Source organism: Lemur catta, chromosome 4 (genome assembly GCF_020740605.2).
Source record: "Lemur catta isolate mLemCat1 chromosome 4, mLemCat1.pri, whole genome shotgun sequence".
Taxonomy (NCBI): domain Eukaryota; kingdom Metazoa; phylum Chordata; class Mammalia; order Primates; family Lemuridae; genus Lemur; species Lemur catta.
In genome coordinates, this window is record NC_059131.1 from 90,816,884 (window position 1) to 90,836,961 (window position 20,078).

The following is a 20,078-nucleotide window of genomic DNA, read 5'->3' on the forward strand; positions in this document are numbered from 1 at the left end:
GAGCAGATTCATTGCATATTGCTCTTAAGGGTGGGATATGGACCAATATGGTTGGAATTTAAAAGGAAAGGCAATTTTGGCTCAGTGTATTGAAGAATGTTCCTTAAATTGTACAATGACCAGACTGGTGGCTTCCTGAAGAACAAGTGTGACTCTCTGGGATGACCAACGGAGACATGGAGTAGATGTGAGATGGGGCTAGATGTCTTCTTGTTCCCTTCAAACTCTAAGGTTCTTTGATTTTGGGAACCTAAGTGCTCCCTAATTCAGCAAGAGTTTGGGCTTTTCTGCAGAAAAATTATTTCTTTTCTTTTGTTATTTACATGCTATTGATAAGTCTCAGATTCCTGCCATGAGGAGCTCTTTCTTTTATGCCTTCCTAGAAAAAGAAAATAAAATTTAGAATTAATATTGACCCTTTACTAAACTGACTTTCAGCCCCCTAATTTTGGAGCATCATGGGATCTGGTGGAGAAACTTCCTTCAGCTACTGTGGATCATTCAAGCCTAGAACTATCCCAGTCAAGCCAGGACTCATCCTAGGGCTCTCTGTGTGCCCACCTTTCCTCCTGGGAGCCCAGGGTTCTCTCCCACTCTGGTACTTGGCTGTGCCCACTTTCTCCTTGCCCTATGTTCCCAAAACATATTTTCAATTTTTTCCCCAATTGCTTAGGGCTCAGATTACGAATAGAGTTTTAACAAAATCACCTAACTGATGTAGTAATGGAATTAGTGTGCTCTCCTTTTTAGGGAGACTACTTTTATGTGCTGGGGTTTTCTCTGATAGATGGTTAGTGGGGAAAGTGGTGGCTAGTGGGGAAAAAAAAAGAGTTTTATATCTGCAGACCTTATGGGGTACACAAATCACTGGCCAAGTCTAGAGTCGGTCAGTAGCAGCCAGTTCCATAAAATCCCATTAGTATTTAGAGTCATTCTCATCATTATTTTAATATCTTCTATTTTTTTTCCTCTCAAGAAACATACTTTTTCCTCGCACTTAGTTGAAAATTGCATTGCATCCTCTGTGAACATTTATTTGGCTTTACCCCTTATTGCTGCAGGAAGAATGCTATCAGGACATGATGATTTTATTCTTCACCAAGTGAATGTACGGATCCATTTGAAAGTTACATTTTACTGTCCACATTGTACAAATGACTATGCTTTCAGTAAATACTGGTAAATTGGCAATTTTGATTCCAAGTTGAAAGGAGAAAAGTAATGACTCTAATAACCAACATTCGCTGACAAATAGAGGCAATAAAACCACCAGCAGCTTCAATATCATGTGGGATTAGGGCTCCGGCATTTTTCTGGATTACGGCCATCTAGGTTGCTGATGACAAGTTCTGCTTTGTTTGTGAAATGGGGTGCCTGTGTGTGCAATGAAAAAAAATCAAAGCAATGTATCTTGACCATAATTTTAATTTTCTTGTGTATGGATTATTACTAATAAAAGTTATTTTGTCTTGCCCCTTCTTTCCACAGAATGTAATGTAAGCTCTAGTGAAATAGGTTTTTTTTTGGTTTGTTTAATCTGTTTTATTTACTGCATCTCCCAGCACAAGGAGCAGGAATTGACATATAATAAATATTTGTTGAATAAATAAGTGAATTAATTAAATCTTATTATTATGAGATTCAATGGTCAATTGTGTTGTGAAGACTAGTGAAATGCTAGGGCATTCCCAATGGAATCCATAAGTCCTACAAAATAGTGTGGTAGACTATAAAGACAGGGTGGAGATATGAGTCATAGCACCAAACTTAAGGTATTTCACCTCGCTTTTTAACATTCCATTTCCTGACTAGTAAAGGACACCACCTTCTCTGATTCTAGTTCTTTGATGCTTGAAAAAAAAAATTGTGTATGAAAGAATGTACACATGGACTATTTGTAAATATACATTATAAATTATATATAGAATCTTTACAAAATAAATTATGAGTTTTCGATAAGATAACCTCTCTTTTCTACTCCTTAAGGATGAATGCCACAAAATTGGAGAGTAAAAGATGATGGTTAGCCTTATATGGGCTGTCACACACAGTTATTTAATCAGATACTAATCTACATGTTGCTGTGAAGGTATTTTGTAGATGTGTTTAATGCCTACAATCAGTTGACATTAGGTAAAGGGTGGATTACCCTGAATAATGTGGGTGAGCCTCATCTAATCAGTTGAAGGCCTTAAGCAAAAACTGAGGCTTCCTGGAGAAGAAGAAATTTTGCCTGAAGACTGCAGCATCGAATCTTTCCTGAGTTTCCAGCTGCCAATTTACCCTATGAATTTTGGGCATGGCAGCCCCCTAGCCAATTCCTTCAAATAAATCCCTTTACATATACGTTTCTAAGTGTATGTATATGCATGTGTATGTGTGTACCTGTGTATACTATATGCATATGTATATCTAAGTATGTATGTATTGGTTTTCCCCACCCTTCAGGATCAAACAAAAATGCCTCCATGTTTAGAAGCACAGGCTCCTGACACTAACACTGTGCTGTCAGGCTGCCAAGTGGGAAATGCCTCATAATTGCCCAAAAGTTCTCCTGGGTATTTAGGTAAACACGAGTACATCAATAGAGTTGGTTTTGCGGAATATAATATATTGATTCTTTTTAGAAGCAGAGAACCTTAATGCATGCAGACCTAAACAAACAAAACAAGCAAACAGTTTTGGGGGTAAAAAAAAACAAACTTGCTTTGAATAGCAGGAGACGACGTTTTAGCAGCTGAGCAGGGTAAGAGCTTCATGAGCCGCTCTTTAATGCTGCGCTTGGTGCTGTTCTGAGCGTAGAGGAAACCTAGAAGATACACGATCAGTTCTGTTAATGTTGTCTGCAGAGAGAAACTGGCCATGCTGCAGGGTTTTTCAGAGAAGCCAGGCAGGGAGGATAGGGGAGGCAGCCAGCCCATCTGGCAACCACAGGCAGTGGGTTGGGACCCCAAAAGGAAGTAAAAATCCTTTTGTTTCTGTTTTTCTCTTTATTTAAGTTTTTATTTTAAAAATATTTTCCTTATATTGCATTAGAGATCAGGCTTAGCGAGTGAAAACAGAATCATGAACGTATATGTGTTGAATGGCAAAAGTAAAATTTGGCGGCTTTTTTTGGCCCATACAGATCAAGAGCAAAACAAGTATCATTAAAAGAGTTAACTGGATTGAAATTTCAATATTCAAACCAGCCTTAAGGGTCCACATGACAATTTTCTGTTCTCATTGCTCCCTATCTTTGATTACAGAGGAGAGAGAGGCTTCGCATAAATCATTCACACTGCAATCATGTGTTAGTACCTTTGCCTTCCTGAAAGTGAGAAAGTAAATGTCCTTGATATGCAACTTCATTAGCATATGTTGACATGCCCAGAGATGTGACAATCTTTCACATTTTTTCCATATGGATATTAATGAATGCAACTTATTCAAGCAAAGTAATTCCCCAAAAGAAGCAAGGTATTTTTTTGTAAAACATTAACCCAGAAATAGACAGAGCGGTATCTGTGACTTTGAAAGGTTGGAGAAGACTCAAGAAAAATTAATAGCGGCTGTGTGGGAAAGGTAGCAAACTGCTGAAATAACTTGTGGTGTCAGGGGTCAGCTATGCAATTTATCATCACCTTACCCACTCTGAGGTCTCAGATGCCTGAATTTGCATGTTCATATATATTGCCTCTCCCAAATTAGTATGGAAGATGTCAAAACACAAAGCAACACCCAGAAACCAATTTAAATTGCGATTCTATCATTTCTATAATATAAATCCAGTGAACATATCACTTTTTTTTCCTACATTATAATTCCAATGTTTTGTAAAAAGAAAATTGAAATCTCAGGGACCACCCCTACACACACACATACACACACATCCCTCACTCCCAACTCCTTATGCAAAATGGAAGGTAAAGACCTCAGGTACCTGAGAAGGACTCTCCCCACAGATCATTCATTAAGGAAATTTCTTACTGGCCTCCCACAATCAAGAACATGCAAATTGTAACTTTAGGTCCACAGGCTATGTCTAGCACCTAACACTAAAGATTCCACGCTAATAATGAATTACAAGTTTATCAGACATTCTTCCACCTACCCAGGGACATCTACATAATTGATGTTTCCTTCATTCTCTTTTTCTCTTCTAACAGTCCCCTTATCTTATATAAAATTTAGGTCATTGATTCCTTGGGCCATATGAAGATATAGAACATCACCATTTTGCCTGGGCTGGGGGGCAGGCCTGCTTTTTTTCTTTCTCTCTGCTTGCCTTTAAATGTTGAAGCTTCCAAATTCCCCAGATTAATCTTCAGAAAAACAACCACAGGCCTGTCTGTGGTTCCTGTGTGTTTTTTCCAGGCATGTCCTCAACTTTGGCTTAATAAACCTCCATTGATTGAGATTTTTGCCTCAGTCAGTCATTTTGGTCAAAAGTTGGAATAATACAACAGTCCCAGTTACAAGACTAATGATTCATTTCCATTTGGGGCTGTTCCACCCACCACCAGTGTCTATTGGCCAAAATGCTTATGTGTGTGGGATTGTGTGGGAGAGGGGCAGTGACAAAATGAAGTAGTAAATGCATAAATCAAATCAGATCATCCCCCTACTTAAAAGTCCTCTAAAACTTTCACGTTATCCTTTATAAAATACCCATACTTCCTAGTAAGGACCCCAAGCCTTACTCTCTGATATCATTTTCAACCATCTACCCTATGGCTTTCTATGGTCAACCAATGACCACTCTACCATTGCTGCCTTTGCTGGAGCTCACAAAACAGACCCTCCTCTGGTCTGGACACTCAGGTGGTGTGAAATATCACCTTCACTTGATATCACAAGGCCTGGTTGAGGGTGTGGCACATAATGGAAGGTTAATAAATGTCTGACAAACGAGTGAATTTGTCCTATTTGGATATCTACCTAAGATCCAATTTCATTTCCTAGATTAGTATTAAGTAAGCTTTTAAACTGTAAAATAAATCTGCTTTACATAAAACAGACTTTATACTTTGCTTCTTTCTGCTCCATTTCTAGAAGGGTACATCCATCTAAATACTGTCTCCTTTGTAAACTTCTCTGAGGTATTAGGGTTTTACTTTAGCTCCCCAAACAGGTATTCTGCTCCCTCCATTATGCCATTTCAAACTCCATGCCACCGTGCCACCGTATGGCTATTTCCTCAATTTGGTCAGCTGTTCACCAATTATCAATTTCCTTATCTTTATGTATCCTTTATAACTCAGTTCAAACACACTTTCCCCTGGCAAAATTTCCCTGCTTTGTCTTCAACTTGTCTGAAGGAAGAGAGACTTATTTCTCTGCTTCCCTATTGTTCCAACATTACATCCTCTTGTTCTGGGTATCACATCCTGTTGTGGACTGAGACCTTATTCTGATAAGGAATTAGAGAGAGGATCTCCTACCAGCCCTCTATCATAGGACAAGGATTTTAGGTTTACCTTTTATCCATATCCATATTCTTTGCTTTAGATCTGACTTCTTCACATCTATCCAAACTCTACATACATCTTTAAAACTGGCACATGGCAGATATTCAAGAAATATTTGCCAGTTGCTTGATTTCCAGCTTTGTCCATTAATTCTGGTATCTGCCAAGCACAATCTCTATGACAATTTCCAGGACTCTTAGGCCTGGGTATGGGGGAGGGAGCTTCTAGCTTCCCAAGCACTCACAGACATTAATGTTATCCTCCACCCCATTCCTAATTTGGTAAGGTATAGCTGTTTTCAATTATAATTAGGAGTTGAAAGTCGAAGATTTTAGACACTATGTTGCTTCTTTAAGCTGAGTAAACTTGTCAGGTCATTAAATTTATTTGAGTCTCATATTTAATAAAAAAAGCCCCAGGCCAGATGGATTCACAGCCAAATTTCACCAGACCTACAAAGAAGAGCTGGTACCTACACTGCAGAAATGATTCCATAATATCGAGGAGGGAATACTCCCCCACTCATTCTATGAAGCCAGTATCACCTTGATACCAAAGCTAGGAAAGGGTACAACAAGAAAAGAATATTACAGACCAATATCCCTTATGAAATAGATGCAAAATCCTCAGTACACTATTAGCAAACCAAATTCAATAGCACATCAAAAAAAATATTCCACCATGACCAAATGGGCTTCATCCCAGGGATATAAGAATGGTTCAACATGGGGAAGTCAATTAATGTGATTCACCACATAAATAGAAGCAAAAACAAAGATCATATGATCATCTCAATAGATGCAGAAAAAGCAGTTGACAAAATTCAGCACCCTTTCATGATAAAAACTTTTAACATAGTAGGCCTACATGGACCATACTTTAGAATTATAAAAGCCATATATGACAAACCTACAGCCAACATCATACTGAATAGGGAAAAGTTGAAAGAATTCCCACTTCAAACTGGAGCAAGACAACGGTGCCCAGTGTCACCACTTCTATTCAAAATACTGCTGGAAGTCCTAGCCAGAGCAATCAGATAAGAGAAAGAAATCAAGTATATCCAAATGGGAAAACAGGAGGTCAAACTATCACTTTTTGCTGATGATATGATCTTATATCTACAAAACCCCAAAGACTCCACCAAGAGACTCCTGAAATTGATAAATAAATTCATCAAAATCTCAGGTTGCAAAATCCACGTGTACAAATCAGTATCATTCCTATACAGAATAATAGGCAAGCTGAGAGTCAAATCAAAGACTCAGTACCATCCACAAAAGCCACAAAGAAAATAAAATACACCTAGGAATGTGCTTAACCAAGGAGGTGAAAGATCTCTACAAAGAGAACTATGAAACACTGAAGAAAGAAATCATAGATGACACAAAGGGGAAAACATATCATGCTCATGGATTGGCAGAATCAATATTGTTAAAATGTCCATACTACCCAAGGTGATTCACAGATTCAAAGCAATTCCCATAAAAATACCAAGGTCATATATCACATATGTAGAAAAAAAATTCTATACATTGGAATTTGGAACTAGAAAAGAGCTTAAATAGCCAAAGCAATCTTAAGCAAAAAGTACAAATCTGGAGGCATCACATTACCAGACTTCAAACTGTACTACAAGGCTATAGTAACCAAAATAGTGTGGTATTGGCACAACAATAGAGATATAGACCAATGGAAAAAGACAGAGAACCCAGATATAAAACCATCCATATAGAGCCAACTGGTCTTTGACAAAGCAGACAACAACATACACTGGGGAAAAGAAGGCCTATTCAATAAATGGTGCTGGGAGAATTAGATAACTGCATGCAGAAGAATGAAACAGGATCCATGTCTCTCACTACTCACAAAAATTCATTCAAATGGATAAAAGACTTAAATGTAAGACATGAAACCATTAGAATTCTAGAAGAAAATGTTGAAAAAACTTTTCTAGATATCGGCCTATGCAAGGAATTTATGAAGAATACCCCAATGGCAATCACAGCAACAACAACAATAAAAAAAAAAAAGGGACTTGATTAAATTAAAAAGTTTCTGCACAGCTAGAGACATAATCAACAGAGCAAACAGACAACCTTCATTAAATAGACTTAGCATATCTAGGACTACTAATGAAAGTGTTATGAGCTTGACTAGAGATCAAAATAAATAAATCTGAATAATATTGAGAAAAATAAATAAAAAAAATAAGAGAGTTTTAGTCATCTGGGTGACATATGAAGCCCAATATAAATATATGTGGAGAACTGGATGAGAGGAAAGAGAAAATTTTGAAGAATAAATGACCAAAATATTCCACATTTGTTTAAAAACATCAATGAAACTTGTTGAAACCAAAGTAAGATAAATAAAAGAAGAATCACATGTAGCTACATCATGCTCAAGCTGCTGAAAATTAAAAATGAGAAAAATCTTTAAAAAGAAAGAAGAAAAGGACACATATATATGGAGTACAATAATGTGAGAATGCTTTCCCATCAGAAAACTAATGGAATAACATCCTTAAAGTTCTTAGGGGAATGCAAAGACTATCAACCCAGTATTTTATCTATGATTTTGAAACTGAAGGTGAAATAAATATATTTTGAGATGACCTAAAGTTGTGGTAGTTCATAGCTAATAGAATTGCATTACGAGAAATGCTAAGCAAAGGAATTTCCTTAGGCTGAAAGGAAATAACATAATATGGAAACTTGCATCTATGAAGAGAAATAAAGAGCACTGGAAATTGAAAATACGTAAATAAATATAAAATAACTTGATTTCCTCTCTTATTTTCTTTATCTAAAAAAAAATTATGGTGGAGTTTATTACATTTGTAGATGTAAAATTTCTGACAATAATAACATAAAGGTTTGGGAAGTATCAATGAAATTTAAACAATACAATATGAATCAATGAAATTTGAAACTACAATATGAACTCCAAGTAGTCTATAAGAAGCGAGGGAGACATATTGAAATATATAGATTATAGGGAAACAATTAAATTAATATAAAGAGGTGTAGTCAAAACTCCAATAGAGGAATTAAAATGGAATACCTGAAATATTAAATTAACTCGAAAGAAGTCAGAAACAGAGGAACAGAGGAGGAAAAACTAGATGGGATGAGTAGAAAATATGTAATTAGATGGTTGGTTATACTCAACCATATCATTAAATCAGAAACTGTATTTTTCTTATTCATTACTTTATCCTCATTACTTTGTTCAGTGCTTAATATATAAAATGTTCAATCAGTATCTACTGGAAGCATGAAATCAGACTCTATATCTTATGCCACGGTCTCAGCACAGGTAAGTTAGCTACTTGTCTATAATTAGCAGATGCATTTAGAATTTAGGATTTGCATAATGTGTTTCCTCATAGTGTGTGAAGCAGTCTCCTCTTCACACCCTAGATGAATAGCTGTGTGTGAATGCAGTCTACTGAGGATGATACTGGCAGAATTAAGGAAGCGGGACTGCATTCAACAGCCAATAACACTAAGAGAAAATTGACAGCTGAGGTTGACCCAACCACCACAGTGCCTTAGTATATTGGATATTTACCCCCATAGACACTAAAGACCCTTTGAAAGATTACTTTTCAGCTCATAAATATTTATTTATATATTCAAAAAGCATTTATTATAACGTCTATAATATAAACATTATGAATGATGTTCTCTGCAGATCTGTAGATATATAGTGGTCATGTAGGAAAAAGTCTTTGATCTTGAGAATCTAACCATTTACATCTATCTCAACACCTATTACATTGCAGGATTGATTTGTCATTTTCTCTCACTGAACCCTGAATTCCTTGAGGGGAGGATTCTGTTTGTTTATTAATTAATTCATTCAAAAAACATTTGTGGAGTGTCGACTATGTGCTGGGCACTGTCCCAGGTGCTGGAAATAATGCACCGAATAAAGCAGACAAAAAAGTCTATTCTATAGTTGGGTAAGAAAAAATAATAAACAAAAATACATATCAAAATATAAAGTATATAAGATAGAAAGCAGGGATGGGAACTAGAGACTTCTGTTGGTGAACAAGTGTGCGAGGTGGGGTGGGGAAGACTTGTAGTTGTAAATATAGTGTCCTGGGATGGGTTGAAGACACATTTGAGCAGAAACACCTACATGAGATGAGAAAGTATCTTACCCTATTTTGCACAATGTGTTACATACATTAGGTATTCATATGTATTTGTGGAGTGATTATCACTCCTTTATTAATTTATTAAATTAATATTTATTGCCACCTATAATAGATTATCTTAAATTAATTGGCTATATAAACCATTCAGTCCAATGATCTCTTCACAAATGTATTGCATTTGAATTCAAAATTAATTCAACTCCCATATCCTTGCATCCAGAAGTGAAACCAAACTACTAATATACTACGCACTTCAAAAACCATAAAACAAAGCAATACAAAAATAGAATAAAAAGTGTACAAATATGTATGCCCCTTTAATTGTGCTAGAATTGAATGAAAATGTATTCATTTTTACCAGTAGGAAAGTTGGACTTTTTTTTTTTTTTAAATCTTACAATGCTTGACATTACTGAAGACAAATCAGCCCATCATCATGTTGATTGCTCCATTTTTCTGACCATGCACATCTCAACAGAGGTATATGCAAGTGGCCATTCTTCACTGGCTGCTTTGTCTGCTACATAAGAAATGCCATCTCATGTAAATGTCAGGTTTCAGTGCTGAGTGATGGGCCATTAATTATAAATTCCACAAGTACCAATGATGTTAATAAAAGTGGTAATTTCACCATAATGAGAACTATGCTTATCTTCCTCCTTTTTTGCAGTACGGCTGATAGCAAAAACTTATTTCCCATGCCTGGCTTGGAAGTAAAGGCTCCTACTCCATAATTCCAGCTCTGTGCAGCTTTCATTTTGTGCTTTTGAATTATAGTGTTTTTCTTCCTAGGTCTTAAGCCTGTGGAAGAAAATGGGTAACAATGTTTTGACAGACACAGTGCCTTCCCATGGATCAATAACTATGACAGAAATCACCAGGAGTTTCAGCGGCACTGTGATCCTCCCTAGGTCCCCCTTTGAATCAGTGACAAGCTGATTCATTAGCAGTGATATGGACACTAGGGTAGAAGTACATTTTTCACTAGGTGCAAATGTGAACTTAGCTGCCAGGATGTCTATTTTTGAAATGGGCTTACAGCTCCTAAATCCATAGACACATAAACACACACACACACACACACACACACACACACACACACACACACACACACACACACACACACACACACAGAGTTCATTTTGTATTTTGAAATGGGCTTACAGCTCCTAAATCCATAGACACATAAACACACACACACACACACACACACACACACACACACACACACACACACAGAGTTCATTTTGTATTTGTATTTTCAAATTCATTCCTGAACATACAGGGTGCCAGATGATTTGGGGTTCACAGTCTGGTAAGAATGCTTGCTGAAAATTGCTACCAGATCCTCTTGCAGTCAACCCCAAATTATTCACTGTTAAGAAAGCTTGCAACATGTTGGTGACTGAATAAGAGGGGGAAGAAAACCACGCTTCATTTAGTAACTTTTTACATTTTGGAGGCAGAAAATTGACTTTCCTAATTGACCTGTTTTGTTTTGCCTGATTGTAAAACAGGTACCTTGTCTATCAGTTAGCTCAGAAGGAGGCAGCCAGAAGATACTTGAATTTGCTGAAAATAATCTACCCATTCCAAAAGCAAACGGAATAAATTTGACTAATTAGAGACACCTGTTCCTCATAAATGCATGCTAGTCTGTCAGCCTCTCAGTCCCTCTTGGTCTCTGTCTTCCTCTTCTCTAGCTCCCTCTTTCTCCTTCTTAATCTTTGTCTCTTTGTTTTTATCTTTGTCTCTCTGTCTCCCTCTTCTTCTCTGTCTCTGAGTTTCCCTGGCTCCAGTGTCTCTCTCTGTCTCTTTGTTCTATGTTTCTATTTGTGTCTCTCCTTTCTCTTTTTCTGCTCTTTGTATGTCTCTCTGCCGCTGACTCAGTCTCCCTCTCAATCAAGGCAGAGTCCTATTTGATCTTCCTTCCCTTGGTGTTGATCATGCACTTCACAAAACATTTAGAGAGAGCTTTAGCCTGCTGAGTACAGAACAATTATGGTAAGTCATCCTAGGCAAATGTTAGTAAACAACAGGGTGGTCAAAAAATACAATGTGTTCCAAAGCCAGTAGTAAGGGCTTGTGATTATCCATATTATTGCCCTGCTTTCCTGGCAGAACCTGCCAGAGAGTACTAGGAGAAAACAACCACTTGGAAAAGGCATTGGTCTTCTTTGGGATCTTTTAAGATTCATCATTGAAGCCCAATTTTCCTTTGCTCCTCAGAATGAATTGCCAGAACTATATATGGGGATATCTTTTGTGTGGGAGTTTGTAAATTATGTGGAATTCCCTGACAGGTAGAGTGGTAAGTCCTCCTGGTTTTTCCAGGACACTGCTGGTATATGAGAGTTGTTCCAACACCCTATCTGTCAGCACCCCCTTTTTGAGTTGGAAAATATTTGGCTTTAGATGGCAAATTATATGTTCATACTATATTAGCAACTAGTGTGGTCTGTTCTCACAGACTAATGTGTAGTCATTGGCTAAATGACTATTTTATTACACCGTAAACAATATAAATGGTGAAAATTCATTTTAAAAATGGTATTTTAAAAATAGCTATAATTAGTAGGAAAGATGAAATAGGGAGCTAAAATGTAAGTATTTGAGGGAATGTTAAAGATAACAATTATGGAAGAAAGATTTGGAACTTTGGGGTTAGAAAGAACCAATCTGAATCTAAGCTCTGCCATTTTTTGTTTGTAAGACTTTGGAAAAGTAACTTAACCTCACTGAGTCTCTTTGATCTCGCTTGTATATGGAAATAATAATAATGCCAGGCTTTGCTGTTGCCTGGGGTGGTTAGAAGGTTCAAATGAGTTTACAGAGACACAGCTGCTGGCTAGATAAGGTTCTCCTCCCTTACCAAGTGAATGCTGGGAGAAATGTGTTAAAGGCTCAGAACCCAAAGCAAAAAGGAGTATTTCAAAAATGGAGTATCTTTTTTGATACAGCAGTAGTAAAGCATCCCCCACACTCAAATCTCCATCTCCATTATTGCCTCTTTAATAATAGTTCTATCATAAATATGAGTTAAACCTAAATCCTAGTGTACCATTTACTTTCTTCAAGCTAACACAAATAACTCAGGTTTATTTTTATAATTTTTTTAATTTGAAGCATTTTTTAATAATCAAGCATTATAAACCTCAAATTTTCCTATGGGATAAGTCAATCATGTCTTTAAAACGAAAAAGCTAACTGTACTTGACTGAGGTTGATTCTTCCGATGGCAAGAGACCACAAATATAATTTATCAATTGATTTTTATTAAGATTCAGGATTATAAAGTTTATTTTCTTGTCAAACAGTGCTTATTATATAATGGATCTTTCTGTTTCTCCAACCTCATCCATGGTAAGTGGTGTAAATTCTTAGCACAGCCTAGGTGGCCCTGTTCATTTTGTGATTGGCCAATCACCTGACCATTGTTCTTTTAATGACATTTTTGAAAAGACTTAAAAAAAAAAAAACTCACTTGTTTCTTTTGTTCATTTTATTTAGCTTCTCTTGGTACAAAATCCTATAGAATCTCACAGTCCATTATGAGAACTTTGGCTTCTACTCAGAGTGAAATAGGCAGGAGAAAAGGGAGGATTTTTGAGCAGAGGAGTGATATAATCTTAATACAATGTTTTATTCAACAGTATGAATTGAGCACCTACTCAGTGCTAGCAAAACAAATCTCTGCTCTTGTGAAATTTACATTCTAATGAGAAAAGATTAATAATAGAGCCAGGAATGACTTAAACAATAGAACAAGAAAGTCCTCTAAATTTCATCTTGACAGTGATCTTGCCCTAAGGAAAGGTGCAGATAAATAATGCTCTCAACAATAACAAAAAGAACTTTCTAGGTGCCAAGTACTTTACAAGCATTATATCATTTAACCTTCAAAGAGCCCCACCTGTGGCAGGTAATATTATGAAAGCCAAGTTACACCGAGGAAATTAAAGATAGAGCAATGCATGCAGCTTATAAGTAGCAATGTCAGGATGTATTAATACTTGCCCATCTGTCTAACTCTTGGGTCTGGCATTTGGACTTCTATGCTGCACTAACAATGGCTTCATAAAATAGACCACTTCACTTATTGAATGTGTCTAATTGTGTAGGCTGAGCTACAGGATATTTGTTTCATTTCATGGCATTGTTTTTATTTCCTTCTTCACCTTCTCAGTGAGGCTTCTTAACTCATCCAGTTTTGAAGATAGTCCTGAAAACTTGGTTTCCTGAATTCCTTTGCTAGAAATGCTGCTTCTAATTCCATTTTCTTTAGGCCATCCATCAAATTCCTGGTAGTATTAAAAAATAATAATGCAGTTGAAGAGAAAGCTGCACTAGGAGATTCAACTTCTTCATCTGAAAAATGGGGCTAATAATACATGACACTAATCTCAAGGAAGTTGGGAGATGAATGAAGTAATTGTTTCTGCAAAATACTTCAAATGCCAGAAGAAATAACATGTAATACATTATAACTTCCAGTGTGAGATACTACTTTCCTTTAAGTCCTTTTGGAGGATGGTATTCAATCCTCATCTTTTAACAATATATTTATTCCATAAAATTATTTGTTCATTCATGTACCCGATAAGTATGTAGGGAGTATATTATAAAGTAGACCCTGTGCTAGGCACCTGGGATAAAAATCAAAAAAGATATTTAATGAAGCTAAGTGTTTACAATCTCATGAATACCATTACTTGACTCTGATTGCTCATTAGAATCACCAGTGTGGATTAAAGGATAATTAGCATGCCTGATCACGGCAGACCAATTGCGTCAGGTGATTCAAACAGGAGGGCAAACTTGAGAACCATTGTTCTGTTCTGGGCTAATCTGATGCAAATAAGAACTGTAGTTCAGTAGCTTTGATGTTGCAAACTGATTCCTGGTGGGCTAGATTTGGAGCCTTTTCACTCACAAAAATTAGTTTTTTTAAATTAAACCAACAATTGAAAATACATATAATTCACTTAAAACTTTGGCTTTCTGGCTTCTTACTAGAAAGTGGAGGATCTGTCAACTCTTCATCTGTCTGCATTCCTACATGGCCACACCTGGGTGGGTCTGGTGAGGAACTCTCCCTTAAAACAGGACATGCATTTTCAGTTTGCCACATGCCCTCCGTTTCCTATCACACCCAGCACTAACAGGCTAGTCCATTGCTATTCACCTTGGCTCACTTAACTCATTGACATTAGCTGCCTGGCTCCTACAGGAATTTATCTTCTTTACTCTCCTCTAGGTGTTTTGACGTGGATTGTACTGGGTCCCATTGTATTCTTCAAAAATTTATGTTTCCCTGGAACTTCAGAATGTGTCCTTATTTGGAAATAGAATCTTTGCAAATGTAATTCATTAAGATTAATTTAAACTGGATTAGGGTGCCTCCATGTCCAATGACCGGTTTCTTATGAGACAAGAAGACACACACACACAGCAGGAAGAAGGCCACCTGAAGACAGAGGCAAAGACTGGCTTGAAGCCACCCAAAAGCTGAGGAATACCAAGGATTTCCAGCAAACTACCAGAAGTTAGGAGAGAGGCAAGGACTAGATTCTTCCTCAGAGCCTCCAAGAAGAGCCAACCCTGCTGACACCTTAATTAAGACTTCTGGCCTCCTAAACTGTGAGGGAATACATTTCTCTTGTTTTAAGCCATCCAGTTTGTGGAACTCTGTTGCAACAGCCCTAGGAAACTAAAACATACGTTCATTAACAGCTTTTCAAAAAATACTGGGGAAAATAAAATTAAACCATGGCCACATATTCATCCCCTATTTTATATAGAATATTGTCTTAATACATAGAGTCCCCAGAAAGACATAGTGCTACATTTACAATGACATCTTATTAGTACTGGCAGTTTTTGCAAATTGCTACCAAGCAAACTCATCCCAGGAAAATAGTCAACTAGGCACTGAAATTGATTGGATTTCTGTCTGTGGAATTGGCGTGTTCTATATTCTGCACTTTCAGGATTAGGTAAATCTCAGTTGAAGCTAAGCATTCTCAAAGAACTAAACTAAAAGTATGTGCCTTTCAGTTTGTGTTTCAATTAATTAATTAATTAATTGCATATTTACTATGAGATGACTTTCCATAGCACTGAGATTTACAGCCAAATTCCCTACAATGGCCAGAAAAGCATACACAATCCCCCAATCTCATCTGTCTGTCTCATCTCCTATTTGACTGTCCTAATTCTGCCCTTGCCCCTTGCTGGTCACTGTGTCTGAAATGTCTTATTTCAAAAACTTTCAAGACCACTCTGACACCTCCTTCAGGTCTCTACTCCAGTGTTACCATCTGAGTGAGGCTTTTCAACAACCTACTTTAAACAGAATCCTCACAAAACCACTTTCTATTCCTGCTTTATTTTATCCCACAGATTAATAAATGTTATGGGCTAAATTGTCTTCCCTCACATTCACATAGTGGGGCCCAACTCCCAGTATTTCAGTATGTATTTTGAGATAAAGTCTTCAAAGAGGTAATTAAATTAAAATGAAGCCATTAGAACCAATACGGCTGGTGTCCTTACAAAAACAGGAAGAGATACCGGGCATGCACAAGCACAGAGAAAAGGCCAACTGAGAACTCAGTGAGAAGACAGCCGTCTGAAAGCCAAGGGAAAGGCCTCAGGGAAAACTAAACCTGCTGACACCTTGATCTTGTATGTTCACCCTACAGAACTATGAGACAATGAATTTCTGTTGTTTAAACCACCCAGTCTGTGGTATTTTGTTACGGCAGTCTGTGATGGTTAATTTTATGTTTCAACTTGACTGGGCTAAGGAATGCCCAGATAGCTGGTAGAACATTTCTGTGTGTGTCTGTTTGGGTGTGATCCACCTTCACCAGATTGGACATCATCCAATCCCTTGAGAGCTGGAATATAAAGGCAGAAAAAGGTCAAATTCCCTCTCTTCTTGAGCTGGGACATCCCTCTTCTCCTGCCCTTTAGACATTGGCATTCCTAGTCCTCAGGACTTCAGAATCCAGAAATTACACTAGTGCCCCTCTTTAGACTCCAACTGGATTATACCACCAGCTTTCCTGGTTCTCCAGCTTGCCGATGACATACATGGGACTTGTTGGCTTCCATACCATGTAAGTCAGTTCCCATAATAAATATCTTGCTATATCTCTTTCTCTCTCATTCTCCACATATATGTACAAAGACATACAGTCTATGGGTTCTATTTCTCTGGAGCCCTTTGACTGGAGAACACTGCCCTAGCAAACTGATATGGTTAACTGCATAACTTATTGTCCAACCTGGAACAACACTGAGAATGAATGAGTTGCTATTAATAATGATATACAATTGGCATAAACTGTGACTTCCCACATGTATCAGGACAGTTGGTAGCCCTATATATAGCGTCTGTTACTATTAATGCATAACACACTTTATTTAGTTGTATGTTTATTGCCTGTCTCCACCAGATAGTAAATTCCTTGAGGGCAGGGAATTTTGTACTTTTACTGCTTTGTATCCAGAGCCTAAAAATATGCTGAATAAATAAATATAAACTGTAGGTATGTGGTTAATGTTCACTGATTTTTTACATAAAAATAACTATCTCAATGTAACTACCAATTATTTTGTACCTACCGTAGGCTAGGCATTTTACATACATTATCACTCATTTTTACAACAGCTTTGCAAGCTGGGTATGGTTACCATTTTATACTTAACCTAATACCTCAGAGATTTTAGGTAACTTTTCCTATACTTTTCCACAAGTAGCTACGGAGTCAGACTGAGGTCTGCATTTCTTAGTGCAAGAGAGACATTTGTACATTCTTGACAGTTAAAAAATATCATAAATACAGATTTCTAACTCATCAAATTTATTGAAATGTTCAAAGCTTACTAGTTATAATATTGTTAACTGTGCATGTTGATGTACAAATGTTTTCTATAAATTATATCAATGTGGGTACAGAATAAATCTTATTCAACTCAACAGTGTGGGTGGAAAAATCCCTAATCCTTTAATTCTAAATCCTCTACCAGCACAACAGAAAAATCAAGGACAACAAATCAATGTCCCTAAAATGGATATGATGAGCTCTTCCTGCTAATTTGATTTTTAGTAACTAATTCTTTGGGCTGGCACACAATGTGAAATGTTGTCCTTGAAAACATGCAGCTCTGCCTGCTGCTCAACGTTTTTATTTATTAGAAACTGAGCCAGGAAAATCTAATGTTGAAATTTATCATTTATCATAGCAGCTGAGGGGCTATGTCCTGATGAAGAAATTTAATGCCATGACAAGTTGACAGATGTTTTCTGATACCTTCTTGCCACTATCTGGACTACACCAAAATATTGCCTAACGGAACTCTTTGGAGTTACACAAATTAAAGTCATATTTTATATGCAAGTTTGAAATAGTATCATATAAATAATAAAGTCTCACACTATTTGCAAACTGGAAAACAATGCAATACTAAAATATTTATTACATTTTATTATAAGAATTTCATGACTTCAAAGCTGGTCAGTGGATGAATGGTAAGATGTTTAGGATATTGCTCCAAAGCAATATCCCTTAAAGCTTGTAAATAAACTCTGGCCATCGCTATTAGCCTTATGGGAAAAATCCACTAAGATCTTAAATTATTTGAGTCTTCAAGAACATGTTCTTCAAATAAAACATGATCCCTGTATAATTCACTCTGACTAGGCTTTGTCCTAAAACACAGTGGAACTAAAATTTTAATCCTGAAAATCCTAGCATCACTCAATTCAATTCTACAAATTTCCGTTGATGTATAGGACTCATTAAGTTCTCACTGATGCTTTCCCCAGGGGTCCTAGATTTTTATTTCAGAAAAGGTGAACTTTTTAGACAGAAAACAAAATAATTTTAAACATTACCTCACTCCAGGAGCTGATCCTGTGCCTACCTCTATCATTCAGAACTTGTTACACTGCCTTGGACATATCACATTCTCTGGCTCATCCAGATCTCCACGGAATGTAATATAGGGCTGCTTAGGAAACCAAAAACCATTGTATTTTAGAAATCTGCTATGACTAAACATTGAAAAAAGCACATTATAAATGCTGTCATATATAAGATTTACAAGAATCATTTATAAAGGAACTGGCTCCAGGAATGTTTTGGCTTACCCAAGATCGGAAGTCTAAAAACTAATGAAAAGTGCATATGAACCTCGTCTGTTGGAATGCCAAAGCCACCTTGTATACTATTTATGTGTCATTCATCTTTGTGTCTCCAGTGTCATGCACAATGTCTACCCTTGACTATTCAAGACATATCTGTTAAACAAATGAATCAATGTTGCTTGAATTTCAAAAGACAGAGAGAGGCTCCTCTTCATAAATAAACCATGACTCTTTTCAAGGTTTCCCAAAACAATTAGCATTTCATTGGGGCAATGTACAATGCCAGATCCTGGCAAACCTATCTGTCACTAGGAGACAAGGACATTCAGAAAGCAGAGCCTTGAAAACTTACAGAGCTCACTCTTACCTGGTGGCCTTCTTACATTAGGATACTAGTTAATGGGAACTGGAGAAGGGAAAAGGGAGCCCAGCATTGTCAACAGACTTTAATGGTTGGAGAAAATAGTGCTGTTAAAACACTCTCAGATCACAAAAAGGAAGAGGCTGAAGATATAAAATTGAGGTAAGATATCCTTACAGAGAGAAAGCAATATTGTGCTCTCAGGCTAAAATTTTATAGCAAGCTTCTGAAAATGCCTTCCAGGGTAAGGAAAATTATGGGTCCGATCTTATTCTCTTGATGAGTAAACACATTCAATATGATCTCAGAACCACATATACATAGAACAGAGCAGAACAATTTGTCTGATAAATGCATTTATGTTGAAGATAGATCTGAGTTTCTATGGAGGCTTTGAGACGTTGAGCTGAAAGAAGTTTGAGCTTTATATTAATGATGACAGCAACACATGACATGTTGATTTGTTTTGGAGCACTTCACAAGGCACTATCCAATTTGATCATGAAAAGGAAGCAATCCTATGAGATACGCATGTTTGGTATTATAGTCCATATTTCACAAATGAGAAAATTTAGGAAGCCTAGAAAATGTAGAGCTCAACTGCTGTCTAGCTGAGATTCTTTCTTTACCAGGTCCTCTCCCTCTGGGTTACTCTTTTCCTTAATGTCCTTGCTATTTAAAATGTGATACTCAGACAGTTAGCCTTATCTTGTATGCTTGTTAGAAATGCAGAGTCTTTGGACCCACCCCTGAGCTACTGAATCAGAATTTGCATTTTAATAAGATCTTCAGGTGATTTGTATGCACATTAAATTGTGAAAAGCACCATATATATCATGCCATATGAGTCATCTGGAATGCCTCTGTTTTTGGAATCTTATCTCAATTCATTATGAATGAGGGATAAGTAGAGGGCACTGTCATAAGAATAAACTGCCA

General features: G+C 36.9%; 1 protein-coding gene across 5 annotated transcripts in view; it reads right to left on the minus strand.

Annotated features, from left to right (window-relative positions):
- Positions 1-20,078, minus strand: part of KCNIP4 (potassium voltage-gated channel interacting protein 4) — a 1,084,926-nt gene that overhangs the window by 117,220 nt on the left and 947,628 nt on the right. The window contains exon 2 of one of the 5 annotated variants that reach the window (XM_045550452.1): positions 2,708-2,809. The exons of the other annotated variants lie outside the window; for them this stretch is intronic. Coding sequence (XP_045406408.1) covers positions 2,708-2,809 — 102 coding nt within the window. The remainder of the gene's footprint in view (positions 1-2,707; positions 2,810-20,078) is intronic. 5 annotated transcript variants of the gene reach the window in all.